This window comes from Pseudopodoces humilis, chromosome 9, assembly GCF_049639895.1.
Source record: "Pseudopodoces humilis isolate 2021_Gansu_Grassland_sample_001 chromosome 9, ASM4963989v1, whole genome shotgun sequence".
Taxonomy (NCBI): domain Eukaryota; kingdom Metazoa; phylum Chordata; class Aves; order Passeriformes; family Paridae; genus Pseudopodoces; species Pseudopodoces humilis.
The window spans coordinates 33,976,202-33,995,613 of record NC_142208.1 but is presented as its reverse complement, the minus strand read 5'-3'; the positions used below and the strand labels follow the sequence as shown (position 1 = coordinate 33,995,613).

The following is a 19,412-nucleotide window of genomic DNA, read 5'->3' as shown; positions in this document are numbered from 1 at the left end:
AAGGAGGCACAGAATGTCCCCAGCAACAGAACTAAACACAAAAATGCTGGATGCTCTCTGAGAGAGGAAAGGCAACACCTGAGGCTGGATAACCCTGTTGGATGCACCCCCAGCATCCCAGACATCCCTTTTTAGCACACAGACACTGACTGGAGGACACAGCCTGATAAAGCTGTTAATAAACCCTGCAGAAGAGAGGGGAGTAGTTTCAAACAACTCCAGAATAATTTTATGTGGGCAATATTAAAAGAACACAAACTTAAGAGGCCATCAGAATATATTTTAAATGCAAACTGGGTAATTCCCTGGATTTTTGATGTTTACAGAGGGTTTTAGCTGCTGCTGCTAGGAATGGATGTGAACTGTTGGTGGAGGAAGGCTCACTCTAGTCCTGCTGCTCTGTAAGGAATCAGTGAAGTCACCTAATTCCTAATTCTTCATTAAATAAGCACAGCCACAGGATTAAAGACAGATCTCAGCAGGAGAGGCTGGGTGAGCTGGGAGCCCATGGCAGGGCAGTGGGAGCTCAGTGCTCACAGTGGGTGACAGGACAGGTGTCACCAGGTTTTTTCACTGTCTCTTGCTTAAGCCACCCCTAAGGATGCTGAGGAGAAGCAAAAGGCCCCTGCACAAAAACAAAGAGTACCAACATTTTGTAAATGTCAAGAGATGTACTTTGCATCTGCAGGTGATATTAACAGCACATAATGTACCATGGAGAAAGAATGGATTGTCTGGATCTTAAAATTCCTGGGTTGGACAGGGATCATCAGTCCAGCCCCTGTCCCTGCACAGACATCCCAAAATCCCACCTGGACATCCCTGGAACGCTGTCCAAAGGCTCCTGGAGCTCTGGCAGCCTTGGTGTCCATTCCCTGGGAGCCTGGGCAGTGCCAGCACCCTCTGGATGAGGAACCTTTCCTGATACCCAACTAAACCCCCTGCCACAGCTCCAGTTCCCTCAGGCCTTGTCCCTGGTCACAGTGAATGCGATGAATCCATTATTAAATATTAAAATAAATATTAAAATAATGACTGGGAAATGAGGAAAGGCAGGATAATGCAAACCACCCCCTCCCAGAACTAAACATGTCCCCACAGTACCAGAGCATTGAGTAAAACACTGAAACAACACAACGATGAAACAGACACAAAGTCACAAAAATCCCTAATGACCCCAGAAATAAATTGACTTTCTAACCCAATGTGCAAAATGACACTTGCTGCCAGCCCCAGCCCTGCAGGTGATGTATTTTTTTAGGAAGAGATTCCTCAGATACAGAAGAGCAATTATATTTGTCATGCAGGCTCTCGAGGATCTTCCCACTATCAGCTTTATTTAAATCTCTGGAAATCCAAGCTTTGTTGGGCCATTTTCCCTAACAGCCTCTTGGGCTGAACAGAGCCAGACTTGTGGCATTTCGGGGTTTTTAAGGATTATTAACAATATCTTTGTTCTTCAGTCATTCCTGATATTTCTCATGGAGTCGCTGTGATGCAGATCATTGCAGCCAGATGAATAAATGTTATTTAACATTGGTTAAAATTCCTTCTGTGGTCTTTCCACGGAGGAAGATTTTATCAATACCAGCTGAGGTTTATGGAGCTTTGGAGGTTTATCATTTCCCATGATGGGAGCAGGAATGTGACCCTGGAGCTGCACAAGCCAGTGGCTCTGGGACACTGCACCTGGATACAAACTCCATTTCTCCTTTTCTCTCTTTTTTTTTTCCCCCTTAATGCTTTTCTTTTTCCCTTAAATAAATGCATTACATTTAATTTAATGCATAAATAAGCCTGCAATTATTGTGATGGGATTTAGTCTCAAATGAAGAAGTGCCACATCTCCAATGTTTCCATTAGAGCGAGTGGCACTTTTTGAAGGCTTTAGGGGGAATATCTTCACCATCAGTGAGCCACATTCACATCCTCCTGTTGACACTGAAAGCTTGAGGGGCGACACCAGGAAGATTACAGGACATTTTTATCCACTTTTCCTTGCAGCTGATCAAGATCTCAGCTTCTCTTTAAGGATGAGAGTTTGAACTTGAGCAACAACAACATCCAGCGCTTCCTCTCTGTGACAATCTCCCCCCTGGAGCAAATAAATCAGGGTGAGCCAGCTCATGTCAACTCAACTGATCACTTTTGGGCTAGGATTTACCTCAAGGAAGGCTGAATTTGTAGCACTGGCTGACAAGTTAATTTTGCTGTAGATGAGGAGGACTTCCAGCTCTCCAAGCTGCTATAAATTCATTTTGATGTGGGCTAATAATAATTTGCCATATAAAATTCAAGTGACAGATCACAGCACCAGGAATTAGTCCTAACGCAGAAATGGCACACAAGTACAGCAAAACTTTGCTCAGAGGTTTTTTATGGAATTTGGTGGTTATTCCCAAAGGTTTCATCCGTTCTCTTTGCAATTCCTCCACAGCATTCCAGCTGGAAAACAGACCTGGAGCCATTCAAAATGATGGGGTCATTTTGGAGGCCACCCTGTAGGTGGAGGGAGAGAGGATTATTGATACTTTCCAAAAGGCCAGAAACCAAAAAAAATGTACACATTTACACTTCAACTGTAGGTAATTAAAAAATGTTACTTATTGAAACCAATCCTTTGTGAGGGATTAGTTATTTGAATGTTCAGTGGGATCACACGAACTGGGAGAGTCATTTACTTGTGTCCTGTCTGCAAATCCACAGCACAGGGAAAGGGAAAGGAGAGAAAAGGAAAGGGAGATTAACCCAGGGCTCAGAAGTGGCAAAAATACTTAATAGGGAATTATAGGTTCTGAAAGCCAAGAGAAATTCAGATAAACCAGGAGAAACTTCTGACTAAGGGGAATTAAACCCATCTGAAATTCATCAATAACCAGCATGTGAAAATCAAAATGCTGGTGTGACTCTTTGGTGATGCTGGGATTTATTGTTAAATGTTAGAAATGGGCTCAACTCCAAACAAGCAGAATGTGGCACCAGCAGTGACACAGGTCCAGAAAAGGTCAGTTAAAATTCATGCAAAGAGCTCTGGTAGGAAATGAGGAATGAAGGCACAGCTGGGAGGAACAGGCACTGACACCAGGAGCTTTCCATGCTCCAAATTCCACATTCCAGCTGCAGGGCTGTTCCACCTGAAGCTTTCCCTCCTGTTCTCACCACGGGATCCATCCTGCTCACCTGAACAATCAAACCAATTCTCTTTCATCGCTCCCCTGGCTCTGATAAATTCCCTTTGATCCGGAGGTTCCGCTCCTGAAACTGGACAAGGGAGAAGCCAAGAGGAGAAGGAGTTTCCTTCCACAGGGAAGCTTCAGTCCCACACTGTTTTTAGGATGGGATTCCTGCTTTGAGGTACAGGCTACTTTGAAATCTTATAAAGGCTTCAAAGCACCTTCAGAAGGACAGGACAAAATGGGCAAATCCAGCTTTTAATTCAGTCAGCCTTAATATAGTTCTGTAAAAACAAGGGGAATTTATCCTGTTCTGTCTCTAAATACACTGGGAGAAGAAAAAAACCCCTTCTGTCTGTTCCTGGTTTTACCAGGCAAACCCAAATCCTCCTGAAATGAAAACCACCACAGGGAAAGCTGCCTGTTTATCACACAAACCATCACAGCATCAGAGGCCTGCAAAAACCTGCAATTCCTCCCCCACAAATCATGAGGTTGATACATCTGCTGGTGAAGTGGAGCCAATCTAAACCCTCGTTGATGTGACTAATAAGGTTAGATAATTGGATTTCTGGCAGATTAGTTTAACAGCAGCCAACCATGCCATTTGGAAGTTCTCTCTGGAAGCAGTGCTGGACAAGGATAATTGGTACTTGCATATAAAGGATATAAAGCAGCACATTACATCGACCCATTAAGCTTCAAAGCTTGCCTAGGTACTGGTAATATTAAAAAAAAAAAACCAGATTATATCTATTTCTATCACTTCAACACAAATGAGACAAAAAAATGAGTGAGGAAATCTACAGACCAGGCAGCCCCACTTCAATTTCTGAGGAAAACACGGAGCAAGATCTCATGGAAGCTTTTCCCAGGTACACAAAGAGAAAGAAGGTGACTGGGAAAAGCCAATTTACCAAGCTGAACATGAAAAAAAAAGTGTCTTCCTTCAATGGAGCCTAAATGTGCCCTGGATTGCACCAGGACTACTGCACTTGTTGAACCAGGGCTGGAATTCCATGTCTGGCTCTGATCCAGCAGCTTAGAGAGACCCTGACAAGCTGGAGATGGTCTAAAGGAGGGCAGAGCGCTGCAGAACCCACAATGGTTGAAGGAATTGGGTTTGTTGAGCCCAGAGAAAATCCAGCTCAAACATCCCAACACCTAAAAAGTGCTCAGAGAGGAGATGGAAGCAGAAACAGGCACAAGGTGATCCCAGGAAATTCCATTGGGAAACGGGAAGTAGAAAGTCTGAATCACAGAATCCTGGAATGGTTGGGGGTGGAAGGGACCTCGTGTCATTCCAAACCCCCTGCCACAGGCAGGGACACCTTCCAAAGGCCAGGATTAAACACTGGAATAGCTCATCCAGAGAAATGCTCAAACAAGCCTCACTGGAGATATTCCAAACTGAGCTTCAGGTGCTCCCAGATAACCCCACCTGAGACCCAGATTACTTCCAAAGGTCCCATCCAGATGAGACTTTCCTTCAACCCTCTGCTTTTCCCAAGCCTGTGATCTTCATTCCCCAAAGGCCAACCTGAGATATTCAGCAAACTCAGAACTGCACAATCAGTGGGCAGATTTATTATTCCTTGCAGGATGTGGCTGGTTCCTCCAAACCTATGGAAAAGGGGGTTGTAACCTCTGCACCTGTCCTGTCAATGCCAACATAAAGGAGCTACACTGCCACTGTGTCGAGTACAACCCCAGACATCTCTGGCTTGAGGATGAGGCATTTTTCTTCTCAAACAGCAAGAAAACCCCGCTAAATGAAATATTTAAGACATTCATTTATTAAAATCATCCAACTATTCCACACAAAGCTGGTTTCCCTCTGTCAGGAAAATTGAGGGCCATAAATTTAGCTATAAAGTCACCCTCGGATTCTTCATGATCTATATAATTGTACAAATAAAAAATGACAAGCAACGAAAGAGAGCATCTGACAGGAAACTCTTTAAATGGTATCCCAGTGAGCATTTCAATCTTTACAGTAGCTCTGGAGTCAAACACGAGAGAAAATGATTATGCAGTAATTGGATGAAGCCAAAACACAGTTCACAACCTCTCCACACACCATCCAGCACAAAACAAATCAAAGCAATAAAGCTGATGCCATTTCCCTTGCTTAAGTCTCCCCACGCAAATTTTCATTTACTCTGCCTACAGATTTATTAAGAGCTGCTTCTCAAGAGCAATTCACAAGAAAAGTATGGAAAAGGATAAGGTTTTTCATCCAAGAAAGAAAGCTGCCAATAGAAAGGGGGGAAAAAGCAAACATCACATGTCAAGCTTTATTGCAGAATTCACAAGGTCATGTCCTGGACCGACAGCAATCTCACAGTGGGAAGGAGCTCCACTGGCTTAGTCCAAACCCTACCTGGCCTAACTAGTCTTAAACTCAATCCATAAGTAAAGTTTCAAGGGAAGCAATGTCAGATGAATGACAGCAAGAAACTTTCTTTCACTCCGTTTGTCTTTCAAAAGTTGGAGGCATCAGGAAAAGATGGTGTGTGTGTGTACTCAAGGGCAGCCCTCAGCAGGTTCAAATCAAATAGAATAAAAATGCTCCATTACTATTTGAGATTTTGCAGTGCCTGTAGAGCAAGAAGAAAAACTGACAGTGCTGGATTGTATTTTTCCTCTTCAAAATCCATAAAATGGCGAGGAAAATCAGAATTATTATAAGAGAGCAGAGATGATAAATCCTTACAGGTTATACTTTTGCCACATTATCAACCTTTCTTTATGTTCAATTTATCTCAGGAGCAAACTCCTTGTGTGAGTCACAGTGACAATTTAAGACATCTGTCTTTGTTCCTGTGCCATAACCAAAGGTTTCATTTACTACATGCAAATTTCTCCTTCAATAACCACTTCAAACCAACAGATGCAAACTCCACAGCCCCTCAGGACTTATAGGAAATAAGCAAATCCATAATTATATCACTCCTTAGAAAAATGAGAAGTAACAAAACTCCTTATGCTTTGTCAAAGAACAGCCAAATCATCCTGGCTTTAAATGTTCTCTGCTTACCCTCTGGAAGCTTCTGGTGGAGTGGAACTCACACTGCATCATGTCAAAGAAGATGGGGATCGTGGCTTTCCGCAGCTCTGTCTCTGGGATCAGCGTCATTTCCAGGATAGGCCCCACCATTTCTGGGATGAACTTGATTTTATGCTGACCTTTAGGAGAAAAGATGCATTTCAGAGTGAACAACCCCTGGCTTTGGTAGAAGAGGTAAAAGCTGTATTAATAAATCCTCAGGGAGCATTAAAAAAAACGTGTTTTAGCATCTGGCTCTATTGAAATGCCTTTTCATTATTCTTATTTATTTGATGATCATGATAATGATGGTGATGATGATGATGGTGATGATGATGATGATGATGATGATGAGGAGGATGATGATGACCACCACCACAATTATTATTATTAATTCCACAGGAGGGGAGGTGGTGTATAAACCCAAACCAAGAGGAGCCGCTGGATCAGTCATCAAGCTGGGACTCGCCACATTTCCCACTACAAATTTTCACACCCAAATTTCCAGGTTTTATTTTAAAACACAATGTGTGGCTGGCAGGGAGGGAGGCTAAAAGGCACATCACTCGTATTAACTTATTTAGACTCCTGTGTGAACAAAATGTTCTCAGTGTCAGTCTATCAAAGTGTCACCACGAGTGCAGCCTAACAGAGCCTCCAGACATGAAAGCACAGCTCAGCCAGCCCACAATATGTCTCCTTTCCTCAGAGCTGAGCTGCCTGTGAAACCTGATTGCATTTTTAGCTTCCCAAGAGGAAGCTGCTCCTACCTCCATCCCTGCTCTGCTCCACACAGGGAAGGGAAATTAAAGCTTAGCAGGAGCGTGGTACCAAATAAATACTGGCTTAGGGAAAAAGAGCAGATTATTGGTTATATTATTGGCTAAATGGATGCAGAGTGTGTGTGCTGTAAATTATCTGGTGAGTAAGTCCATGGAAAAATCATCAGGATGGTTGGAGTTGGGAGTGACGTTAAAGTTCATCCAATTCCACCCCTGCTGTGGAATTGGATGTCCCTGCAGGGACACCTTCCACCATCCCAGGTGGCTCCAACCCGGCCTTGGGCACTGCCAGGGATCCAGGGGCAGCCCCAGCTGCTCTGGGCACCCTGTCCTGGTGTTCCATCTCCTCACTGTGCAGTGGTGCTGCAGCAGCACAGCCCTGAGAGCTCAGGCAGAAGCTCAGGAAACACAAACACAGACATATTTCACCATCAGCAACAGGCTGGGATCCCCTGGGAGCTCAGGCCAGAGCTGGGGATGCTCCTCACAAATGCCCTGTTAGGGGTGTTCACAACCAGCTTCAAACACTGTTTCTACACCCAGTACTGTGCTTCAGACCAGATTCTTTGGAGTCCAGTCCTCAGTTTCTTCCAGCTCTCAAACTCTCGCTTCCCACTGCAGTTACCACTGGTACAGGACAGAAACAGATTTCAACTCATTTTTATTCCACTGCACTTCACCACTGTGACAGTAACCAGTGAAGTCTTTAATTGGTAGTTTCACTTTGACCAGAACTATCATAAATCTCAACAAATGTAATCAAGAAAAACCTTTTACCACCAAAATATGCTCCTTTTTTTAGCAGATATAATTTCAGTTCCTTGATTTGGCAAACTCCTGAATCCTATTAGTGTTAGCAATCAGATCAGGGCAAATTAATATTCAACGAAAATGGTGACTTTGGGTGCTGCTGCAGAGCTGGGACCTGCTCAGGAACATCAGATGAGAGGCCTAAAGCTTCCCTCAGTCTCCTACAAGGATTATTACACTGGGGCTCTCAGGTGACAGATTTCTTGTGTTATGCCTGAGGAGTGCCAGAGTCAATATTGCAGAAAACAAATAACGGTGACAAAAGCTGTTCATCACGCGCCGACTGAACGCTGCGAGCTCTCCCTGTGCCACACAGGGCTTTTCCACTGCCTCAAGCACAGGAATCCCCTCAGAAGAGGAACATCTTTTGAACCTGAGATGTGAAAAATCCACACAAGATTAAGTCTTGGGTTTAATGATGATATTTGCAGCTCTCTGGAGGAAGGCCCTGCAGTGGGAGCCCTGGGTGATGTCCGTGCCACACGTGGTGACACCCATGGGCTTGCTGTGACAACCAGATCCTGGCAGATGCTGGCCCACTGAAGAAAGCATTGGGAGCAAAGAAGGAAGGAAAACAATCCTCCCCTGACCCGCTAAGGCATCCATCCCCCTGTCTGATAAACAACCCAGCAAGGAATTCACCTTTTTCTTCTCTGCGGGAGTGTGGGAACTCCCACACAGAGACTCCAAATGTGACGAGTCTGGGAGAAAACTGAGGCGTCTCTACTGAAAGCCAACTTGTGCAGCTGCTTTAGGAATCACACGTGAAAAAAGGCACCTTTGGACATGCAAAACCTGCCCCTTGCAGCGTCTCATGCCTGCCTCACACAGCAGGAAGGCACCTCATCACAAACCAACCCCAAGGTGCTCTCCTTGCTGGCTAAGGTGTGATCCTCATTTCCCACACTCTTCCCATTTCAATCTGGGCCACAATGACCTGTGAGTAATTATCCAGCAGCCTCCCCTGTCCCCTGGGCCGGCTGGGAACACGCCTGACTAACGCAGAGAAGGTGATGTGCAATGACTTCTCTTTACATAACAACCCGAGTTCAGGGCTATTTTTAACCCTGGCCTTCCCTCCAACCACATCGAGGACCCTGTCCAGACACCTTTGGTGACATCAGGCCCTGGCAGGGACGGTGGCACTGGCTGGAGGACACCAGCACCATTCATTCCCCTTCACCTTGAGGAGTTTCTCCATCTCCCCCCAGCTGCTCCAGACGTCACCACCAGCAGCGCTGCCCTCCGAGCCGCCGTTCCCTGGCCACCCTTCCCAGCAGGATGTCCTTTGGAATGTCACCTCCATCCCCCTGGCACAGTGGGATCCATTCACCACCACACCCCTGTGCCCACCAGCTCCAGCAGACCCTCGGTTCTGCTGGCTAAGCTGCATCCCAAAACCTTTTTCAGCGCCTGGTTTTTGAATTCCTGCATTTCCCAGCCAGGCCACGGCCTGTTTGATGCTTTTTTCATCCTTAATGTCTCAGCAAACTTTAAGAAGCCCCAGCTTCAACAAAACAGTGACTCCAAGCAAGGCATTTTAAAGTTCAGGTTGTGGTATGGAAGGAAAAAAGCCTCTGAAGTGCTGTTCTGTACTATAAATGTTATTTTAATTTTTTTTCCTGCTCATAAATATAGGAAGGTGTGACTACTGAGGCCTCCCCTGTGTCACAAACAGGCAGCCAAGTAAAAACTTTAAGAATTCTTATTTTACTGTTTAGTTTCAGGAAAAAATTATACTTTGAAATGTGCATTATAGCTGGAGGACTGCCTTTTTCCCAGCTGGGGAGTTTTAACTCAGCAGGCATCGTGTGTTAATCATGGTATTTAGAAACAAAACCTGATGAGTATAAATATTAATTTTTGAGGCTTTTCTATACCCTTTAATCCATAAATCCAAAGTCAGGGTGGTTTGGTTTCATCACATCTCATGCACCACAGCACAGACATAAAAATCCTGTGCTCAAGAATTCCAAAATTCCAGACTTTCGCTTCTGGTTTAGTTTCTGAACATACACATGAATAATTTGATTAATGCAGTGTAGCTTCCAAGATAAAAGTGTCAGGCACCCCGCAATCGATTCCCATGCAGTGGGAAGTTGGAATTCCCTCTTAATTGATGCTGTGACACAGATGAGATTGGTGAGGAGCCAGAAGTTGAACGTGATCCATGAGTTTAACATGCACTCTCTGTGTGACAAAGAAGATGAGGAAAATCAAGGTGCTGCTCAGGAGAAGCACAAAGGCTGCCTTGGACTGCAGTCCTCACATTTACCTTTCTCTCCCAGCTTTTCTTGGGAAGAGCAGCAATTTCCTGACTCCCTCTACATGTGGGATTTTGGCATTAATGGATCTTAGAGAATCACAGGTATTAGAGCTTGAGGAGGCCATAGAGGCATCTTACCTAGATAATCTCCATTTATAAAAAATCCATTAAAAATAAAAGGCTTTCATGACAGCATAGAAAGAAATATTAAAGAAAACACTACCCCTTGTGCCAACTGATTCCCAAAACTCCAGGGGAAATTATCCTTGTTAATGGTGAGAAACTGAACCCTGGAGCAACTAAATAACCTGCAAAGAGCAGACAGTGACAGCAGCAGTAGTGAAAAGCACAATGCACTCCACAAAACCCAGCCTGGATAAAACAACCTCAGTTAACAACAGCTGGATGGAAAAGTCTGCACCAAACTTTCTACTTTCAGTCCAGTAAATTCTGGGAAAAGTTTAAGAAGCCGCAATAATCTAAAGAGGGCAGAAAATATTAGTGAGGAGAAAAGGTGGCTGAGGGAGCTGGGAAGGGGCTGGAGAATTCCTGAGGGAGCTGGGAAGGGGCTGGAGAATTCCTGAGGGAGCTGGGAAGGGGCTGGAGAATTCCTGAGGGAGCTGGGAAGGGGCTGGAGAATTCCTGAGGGAGCTGGGAAGGGGCTGGAGAATTCCTGAGGAGCTGGGAAGGGGCTCAGGCTGGAGCAAAGGAGGCTCAGGGGGAATTTCTGGCTCTGCACAAGTCCCTGGCAGGAGGGGACAGCCGGGGGGATTTGGGATCTGCTCCCGGGGAACAGGGACAGGAGGAGAGGGAACAGCCTCAGGCCAGGGGAGGCTCAGGGGGGATACTTGGGAAAATTTCTTCACCAAAATGATTTACAAGCACTGGAAGGGGCTGCTCAGAGCAGTGCTGGACTCCCCATCCCTGGAGGGATTTAAAAGCCATGTGGATGTGGCACTTGGGGACACGGGGCACTGGTGACCTTGGCAGTGCTGGGCTGGACTCAGCCTTTCCCAACCTTAACAATTCCATGACTCCACAACTGTGGGCCTGGAAGAGAGAAGGATTTGGCTAATTACTCACCCAGAGGCTGGCAGCATCCCACGCTGGGTGATGCAGCAGCAGGCACGACACTGATTTTATTACCTGCCTGTCAAGTCACATCTCAGTCGTGCACTAAGCTCTAATCTGTTCTCCAGACATTTAATTCACCAAAGATGCTTCTAATAAAAGTGAACTCGGCTGCTCTCTGAAGCCTTTTCTCATCATTCCAGCAGATAGGATGCAAATTCTGTGATATCAAATACTTATGAACCCTTGGCAATCTCTTCTCTTAGAGATGCCGAGGTTTTTCAACTCTCAGCAACAACAGCTCAGCCAGAGATAGAAGGGAAGTGGCAAACACGTTTATTTCTGATCATTTAAGGAAGTTTTGATAAAACTCACAAGAGCTGAAGTGTCTGTGCTGTTAAGCTCAGGAAAATGAAATCTGGCAGACGAGTACACTCAGGTCACAGTAAATATTCAGTTTTTCATGAAATTCAATCCCTGTACAGGCAAATTATACCCAGAGAGCAGCCCAGGCTGGAGAGAGGCAGAGCTGCCTCATTTACCCATGAGCTCCAGGGAGGCCCAACTTCCCAGGCTCTCCTCAGTCACTGATGCAGCCAGACAAGGCTGAAAAGCAGAGTTTAAGCAGAATTTCCAGGCTGAGGTACTGAGAACCCTTGGACACATCCATTTTGCTACAGTCCCAGGTACTGCATCCTCAAAATATATATATATATATATAAATATATAAATACATGTACATAAATGTGTGTGTACAGATATTTTTAAGGGGAAAAAAAAATTCCATTGAATAGGTATCACCATAACAAGGGCTTTGTGTTCAGCAAGAGGCTGAAACCCATAAAAACCACAAGACACATAAATATTAACAAGAGTGAAGTGCCTTCCCAGATGGTGAATTAAATATGCAGAGGTGGCTTGATTTCTTGAATCACCTGGTTTTTAAAAGCTTTCTGCAGGCATGCTTTAGTTTCAAGAGAAAGCAAATTCATTTTAGAGAATCATGGGGTGGTTTGGGTTGGAAGGGACATCAAAGGCTCATTCCATGGGCAGAAACAACTTCCATTGAGCAGGTTGCTCCAAATCCCATCCATGCTGCCACTGCATTTTTCCAGGAATATCCCTCTAGAATGTTTTTTGGGAACACTGAAGGCAACAGGTGCTTAGGATACTTACCCAGGTTGTACCACATGTCCCTGATCTCAAACCCAATCTGCCTTCTCATGTCCCCGTACCTTAAAAAAGGAAAACACAAACAGCATTACAACAAAATAAATCTAAGATCTACAAGCAGGTAATTCTCATTTTAAAATCAGATTCACAGCCTCCAAAAAGAGAAGAAATTCCAGAACAGGTTCTCAAGTTGGACCCACACTACTGAGATTACCCTCAGCAATGCTTCTGTAAACACCAAAATTTGGAGAAAAAAAGGGTTTCCAGCCTCAACAATTCCAACATTCCACAGTCCCAGGCAGAGGGGGGAGCCCATCCACCCTGGAGCTGGAGACACCAACACCTCCCATCTCCCACCACGGTCACTTCCCACTCCCCTCCCTCTCCACATGAACACCAGGAAAGCTTTAATGAGTGGAAATCATCCCAAAGCCTTCGTTAACCATGGGATCAGAAGTGGAACTGTAGCCCCAGGGGTGCCTTTGCCACATGGAATATTTGCAAGTTAAAGATCATTACTTAAATAACAAGATGAGGCAAACTGTAATATCTGGCAACTTGTAGGATTTCTGGGGGATAATAGTGAGACACCCTGTCATTAATATGGATTAAAGAGAATCTTCTGCATCATTAAGAATCTGTTATTATCTAATGCTTAAATGCAATGTTTAGCAAAACCTACCAATTACAATAATTAAATTTTAATTATTAAATATTTGACGTTTTAATTGAAATATGTACTTAAAAAGATGGGTAAGTGTGATATTGAATTAACTGATTAATTATATCCCTTTTGACACAGAAGTGCCTTCACACAGCAACAAAAGTGCCTCCAGACCATGCATTTATTGAGTCTCGAATTTATTGTCTCGACTCCTGTCTCCAAAACCTGATTAAACTGAAAATAACAATTTGCAAATTCATTATAAACAAAGATTTACAATTTTGCAAACTTTATTAAGCAACCACTTCAAATGACTTAATTTATTTACTTCTATTAGCAGTGAGAAATGCCTGTTGATTCCTAGAATTCCTTCAGCGAGATAAACTACTCTGTTTATTAGAAAAATCACTCCAAGAAAATTTGTGCCTGTGGTTCCCATCCTGACAAAGAGGAATTATCAGTCCACAAATGTATTTGACAGCAGTTTCCAGCCCAATTACAGCTCAGCTTTTGGCTCTTTGTTCAGGTCAGGAGCCTGAGCTGAACTGAAATGCTCTCATAGGTGCTCACTAACACTGGGCAGAGAGAGCAAAGGGATTCTAAATTTAATGAAATAAAATTGACCTGCAACACCATCTCAATTTCCTAAATAAAATATACCTGCTTTTACAATACCAGCTCAATTTCCTTAAATAAAATATACCTGGCTCTGCAATACCAGCTCATTTTCCATAAGAAAACCTTTATCTATAATGTTATTTATGATATTTATACTGCAAGCCCCAAACCCTGAGCTCTGCTTGACACCACTTTTCCACTGAACTTGTAAATATTCCTGTTTCATCAAGGAAGCCCCACGAGTCCCAGGCAGAGCAGATTCTAAAGTGCTTTAAAATTCTCTTTCAAGGCTCAGGTAGAGCACAGCTTCCAAAGGAAACACCTCAAAACTCAGGAGGAAAAAGTGGAGTTTGCAGGGCAAAACTTGGATCCCAAAACTTGGGATGGGATGTGAAGCCCTTCCTGAATTTTCTGGTCAAAACCTAACAGCTACACAAGCAAAAAGCCTTTAAAATCAAGTCACTGCAGCAGTGATGTCCCCACTCCCCCTGGGATTTCTCTTATCATAATAATAGGCCTGAATTGGGAAGGTGAAGGGATATAAAATCCATCTTTTCTCTATCTAGACACATTTTATTTATTGTACACACCAGGAGCCTGTGCTGTGCTTGTTCAAGGAATCACAGCTTGGAAATTCCCCATTTTTGTGACCTCACTGGTTATGGGAACATCCAGCTTTTCTGGCTGCTCTTCCCAGATAATATGCCACAGAAAAAAAGAATCCATACACTCTAAAATCACAAAACTGGCTCTTTTCAGAGCTTGGTGTTAAGTAATAATAATATTAATAATATATTAATACTTGTTAATATTATTATAATAAATAACAATATTATTAATAATAATATTAATTAAGTAATAATAACAATATTAATAATAATATTGGTGTTCACTACTGCGGAACACAAATAAAATGCAGGAGAAATATCAATAGGACAAGGAGAAAATGGCCTCAGGTTGTGCCAGGGGAGGTTAAATGGAGAGCTGGGAAAATTTCCTTGCTCAGAGGGTGGTCAGGCATTGGAATTGGCTGTTCAGGTGGATTTTCCCACCCCTGGAAGGATTTAAAAGATGTAAGGTTGTGGCACTTGGGGACACAGGGCAGTGGTGGCCTTGGACTCCGTGATCTTTTCCACCCTTAATCACTCCATTTAAACAAAATCCTCACGTTCCACTCTTATTTCCAGGTTTTTCCTCCCCTTTTGCAGCTTTCCTTTGCTGTGGGATTCTGGCTGGCAGCAGGGTGGTTGGAAGTAGGGAATGTAATCCCTTGGAAGCAGGAAATTCTATCCCAAGCCGTCCTTCAGGGATAGCCCAGCAGAAACAACCAGAGCGACCAAAATTCCCTCTCAGTGGACATCAGGGATGGACAATAAAGAGCAGTAAAATGAGATTAAGAAGAAGCACAAAGCTGAAGTGATTTCCAAAGGCAGTTTTATAACATGTTAACACTTCTGAGGATCTTGACTTTCTGAACATCCTGCAGCAGCAAACACTGAATTCATCAGCAGGGAACGGTGAAATGCAGATCTCGATGCCAGGGCAGAAACACACACAACACTTGATTCATGTTTTTCAACCCAACCCTTCATTATCCCCTGATTGCATCTCAATTTGAATAGATTTAGTGAAGAAATTAAACTGAAATGATGGCAATAGACCTCAAGTTCTTGGCCACGATTTAGATGATGAGCAGGACTTACTTGTTAAGGATTTTTGCTCTTTTAGCACTTGAAAAATTCTCCAGTTGTAAAGATTCTTGTGTGAGAAAAGCTACAGCCAGGTGGAAATAGTTGTTCCAGAGCTGAAAGTCCCCAAAATGACAAGAAGAGATTCCATTAATTCTCTGAAATGTTCCTCTACACACCTACAAAACAACTTAAAAGTCTCTAAATTATGCACATAAATATTTAAAGGAGAAAAGAACAGACACCACAGAGATGGTGTTTCTTGATAAATTCTTAATACAACTCCTCGTTGCCTTTATGTTTCCAACAAATCTTCCCCAGCTACAAATCCCAGTTCTTTGTGTTTTGATGATTCAAGCAGAATCCCAACCCAAACCCTGCTGTGATTCTGTGATTCCATGACAAGAGCCACAAGTCAGGAATGGATCACAGCACCTGCTCAGCCTGGAATGATTTAACTGGGATAACTGGGATTCACAACGATGAATAAACCCAGCAGAACGACATGTTTAGGGCAGAAATTACATTAATATCATTTATTCCATTAAAACTGGGAGTTTTTTCTTACCTGTAACTCAAAGTTGGCTTGATCAAGGAATTTTTTGTTTAGCATATCTGCATACTGATTAATTGCTCGCAGGAAGACTCTGAAAGATCAAGAGAAAATTACATAATTACACACTTCTGGGGTACCTTTGTATATTTGGCATCCCAATTAGACACAAAATCCGAGTCTGTCTGGAAAGTGAAGTTTGAGGCTGATACTTGAAAAGCAGTGTGATCTCACCACTGGTAAGTGTACAGAATTCTATGCAGATGTTCTCCAAATTAATCAAGTAAATTAGCATATGCAGAAACACAGGGAGTGTTTGGGATAAAATCACTTGTCTTTAAAATATCTTTTCATAATCAAGAGATCATTAAAAATTCAGTTTATTAGCACTAGATAGACATATATTTTTAAAGTTACAGTGTTGTGTCTAACTCAGATCTACAACTGGCTGTATTTTAACTTGAAGGTCAAAAAAAACCACATTTTTAAACACATGAGGCAAGGAAAAAAAAATCACTTATGGTACAACAGAAATGCCACTGAAGGACAATCTTTAAAACATTCTTCACTGCTCTATTTCCAAAATGCTAATTCAGTACCCACTGTAGTTTCTGGAGGTTCTAAAATGCCTCTTAAATTGCAAAAGGAGTTGGCCTGACAAGCTTGAAAGAGAAAACCAAATGGCACAGGAGAAGTAGGGCACTACATATTCATGGTGCTGAAAAATAAACTGATTATTCCTCGGTAGCCTGATCTCCATTTTCAAAACAAACATGAGATTCCCCCTGCAAAATTGAAATTTATGCTGTGCAGCTGCCAGCTAATGCCCAGACAAATGAGCTGCTCTTTGGGGAGAGAGATTTGTGTCTCCTCAGAGTCCCCAAAAATGACAAAAACCCCTCCTGACACGTTCTGAGTTTGGTTTTCCTCTACCCCAAAACCAATCTTAAAAAAGGAAGTTCACTACTGCAAATAAAGAAGTTGATTTTCCTTCAGGCTGGCCAAAAAAAAATCCCCCAAAAAAACCCAGAATTATTTAAAACAAACCAGCTAGAAAGGATTTGTGATGAATTTAAGATACTTAGCAATTTCTCCTGAAAAAAAAATAAATTAATATTTAGCTGAGAGTTTGATATCTAAGAGAAAAGAAGCCTCCAGAAAACACATGGACAACATGATGAACACTGACATTATTTATATATATTTATATATGGGCAGTATGTTGCCAAGTGATTATTTATGAACATACTGATGTATTTATATAAATACATCAATATGTGCATAAATTCATAAATAGATCAGTATGTACATAAATCCATCAGGAGGCTACGAGTGTTTGTGTTTATTTATTTGTATGTTGAAATGAATTAATAAAGAGAAAAATTTTATGTCACTGGGATGTGTCACAGTCAGATCATCCCTGTGGCAGAATTAGGAAGGAGAAAGAAAGGATCTAAATGGGAATATTAAAATTAGAAAGGAAAACAAAAAAATAATTAAAAGATGGAAGTATTTTTAAAATATAAGCAAATATACATAAAACTCCAGTACATACATCCATACAGGTGTGTTTTATAATATTATTCTTTATAATTAAGATGACAGAGGCATCTCTGCACTTGCACCCAGCACACCCAAGGAGGAATTTCAGCACCTCAGCCCATATTCAGCATCTCTGGCAGTGTTTTGGGCAAGAGATTCATTAAGAGATTTTATAAAGGAGCTGAACCCAGCACACAAACAAACACCCTGCACTGCTCCAGAATATACGGATGGGAGATCTATGATTCAATTACTGAGCTGTAGCACAAACTGAGATTGAAATCCAAGTTATCTGTGTGATCAGACAATCACCAGTTTTATCCTCTCCTTATCCCTGCTTTGTGCTTTTGCAAGCTGATAACACAACGAGATGTGCAAATCTTCCCCCAGAATGAACGATTTGGTGCAGGGGCCAGCCAGGGCTGCTCCCTCATGGACATCAAAACGCTTCCAACTCCAACTTAACAACACTGCCTTAAGACATCACTCTAATGTATTCAATCTACTCCAACTAATTAAGCTTTGGCACAATCTCATTACTTTAGATACCATTCTTTTTCTTTCAGTTGTAACTCTTGTTTTTTCCCTTATATTAATTCCAACAAGGAATAAATAATACAAGTTCTGCTGTGTTTTCCACAGCAAAGGAGCAGAGCATGGAACATGTGTTCAACTGGAATTAAATAACCCCTGGGTGTCAGGGAATTCCTCCCATTTTCCATAAGGAACAGCCCAAAGAAGAGGTGGAGAGATTTAATGTTGATTTTTGAATTACTGAAATCCCAATTTATTTTTGATTTGATCAATCCTTCTGTGACTGGATAAAACATTTCTCACATAGGTCAGTGAAGAAATCACAGTGACAGCCAACAGACCATCACCATCATCATTTTATTATTATTACTTCTTCTACTACTACTAATACTCCTACTACAATTATTATTACAGCCTAACTTCATTCGCAAATCAAATGTCATGGCAAACCTCACAGCACTTTTCAGGATATTTCAGCACCTCCAGTGCCAAGAGCAAATAGCAAAATTAAGATTTTTTTTTTTTATCTAATGAAGTTAATTTTAAAAAAATATATTTATTAAAATATCAGCAAGAGGAAGTAGCAAGTTGCAAGATCACTACTCTGAAGAGAGAATTTCAATAGTAAAAAATCACACTGGATGAATTCTTGGCTATAACCTGGGCAATACTTTGTTATCACCTGGGAAGTTGCTGCAACTCATGAATATAAAACCAGTTCAAGTTTATGCCCAAATAAAAATTGAAAGAGGAAGCTGAAATATTTTATCATTCCAGGTGTTAGTTAAATCCTCTTCCTCCTCCAAAGCAAGTCCTGACAATTTTCAATAACTTCACTGTCAAAAGTTAGAGAAAATGGAAAATGAAGCAAAAAGCGGCTCTTCAGAATAACCCAATTAACCAAAAGCGAGAGTTCTGTACTGAAGAAGAAAGGAATTGGCTGGTGGAACTCCCAAGGATAAAAGGTGGACTTGGACATCACTGGGCCAAGGGATAAATAATCAAAACTCTCAGCTGGACAGCATCCCTTGCAGTGCCAGCCCTTATCTCGCTGTAATTAATAACCAAGATTGGCTCCCAGTTGCGTGCACATAAAAAGAAGTGCTCTTCTTGAAATTCAGTTTCAATGAACAAAAGAATTTATTATCCATGTCAGGAAGAGCCACGGAAGTTAAACTTTGAAAAAGGGAGAAGTTCAGAGCCTGGAACCCAACACAATGGGCTCTGCTGCCATGTAAGACAACAAAACCTAATCCGAATGTATTGGGGAAGATTTGTGAGACAAAAGACTTTATCAACCCAATTAAAAGCAGGAAATTAACATTTTCTATGATGTGCTTGGAATAGAAGGAATATGATTACAGAAGGAAGTCACTTCAGGATATGTGGAAGACAGAAGGGCATAAAAATCCAGCAAAGAACAAAATCAACACCCAGGACAGAGAAGGTTTTTGTGTGAGCTCTGGGGAAGGGGGATGGCATGGCTCCA

The 19,412-nt window shown here is 42.3% G+C and overlaps 1 protein-coding gene across 3 annotated transcripts in view; it reads right to left on the bottom strand.

Moving 5' to 3' along the window:
• DOCK1 (dedicator of cytokinesis 1) overlaps positions 1 to 19,412 on the bottom strand; it is a 261,997-nt gene that overhangs the window by 59,013 nt on the left and 183,572 nt on the right. For all 3 annotated transcript variants that reach the window (XM_014257704.2, XM_005528870.3, XM_088059823.1), the window contains exons 30-33: positions 15,863 to 15,941; positions 15,310 to 15,410; positions 12,328 to 12,386; positions 6,214 to 6,362 (exon numbers count right to left, since the gene is read on the bottom strand). In XM_014257704.2, the coding sequence (XP_014113179.2) occupies positions 6,214 to 6,362; positions 12,328 to 12,386; positions 15,310 to 15,410; positions 15,863 to 15,941 (388 nt within the window). The remainder of the gene's footprint in view (positions 1 to 6,213; positions 6,363 to 12,327; positions 12,387 to 15,309; positions 15,411 to 15,862; positions 15,942 to 19,412) is intronic.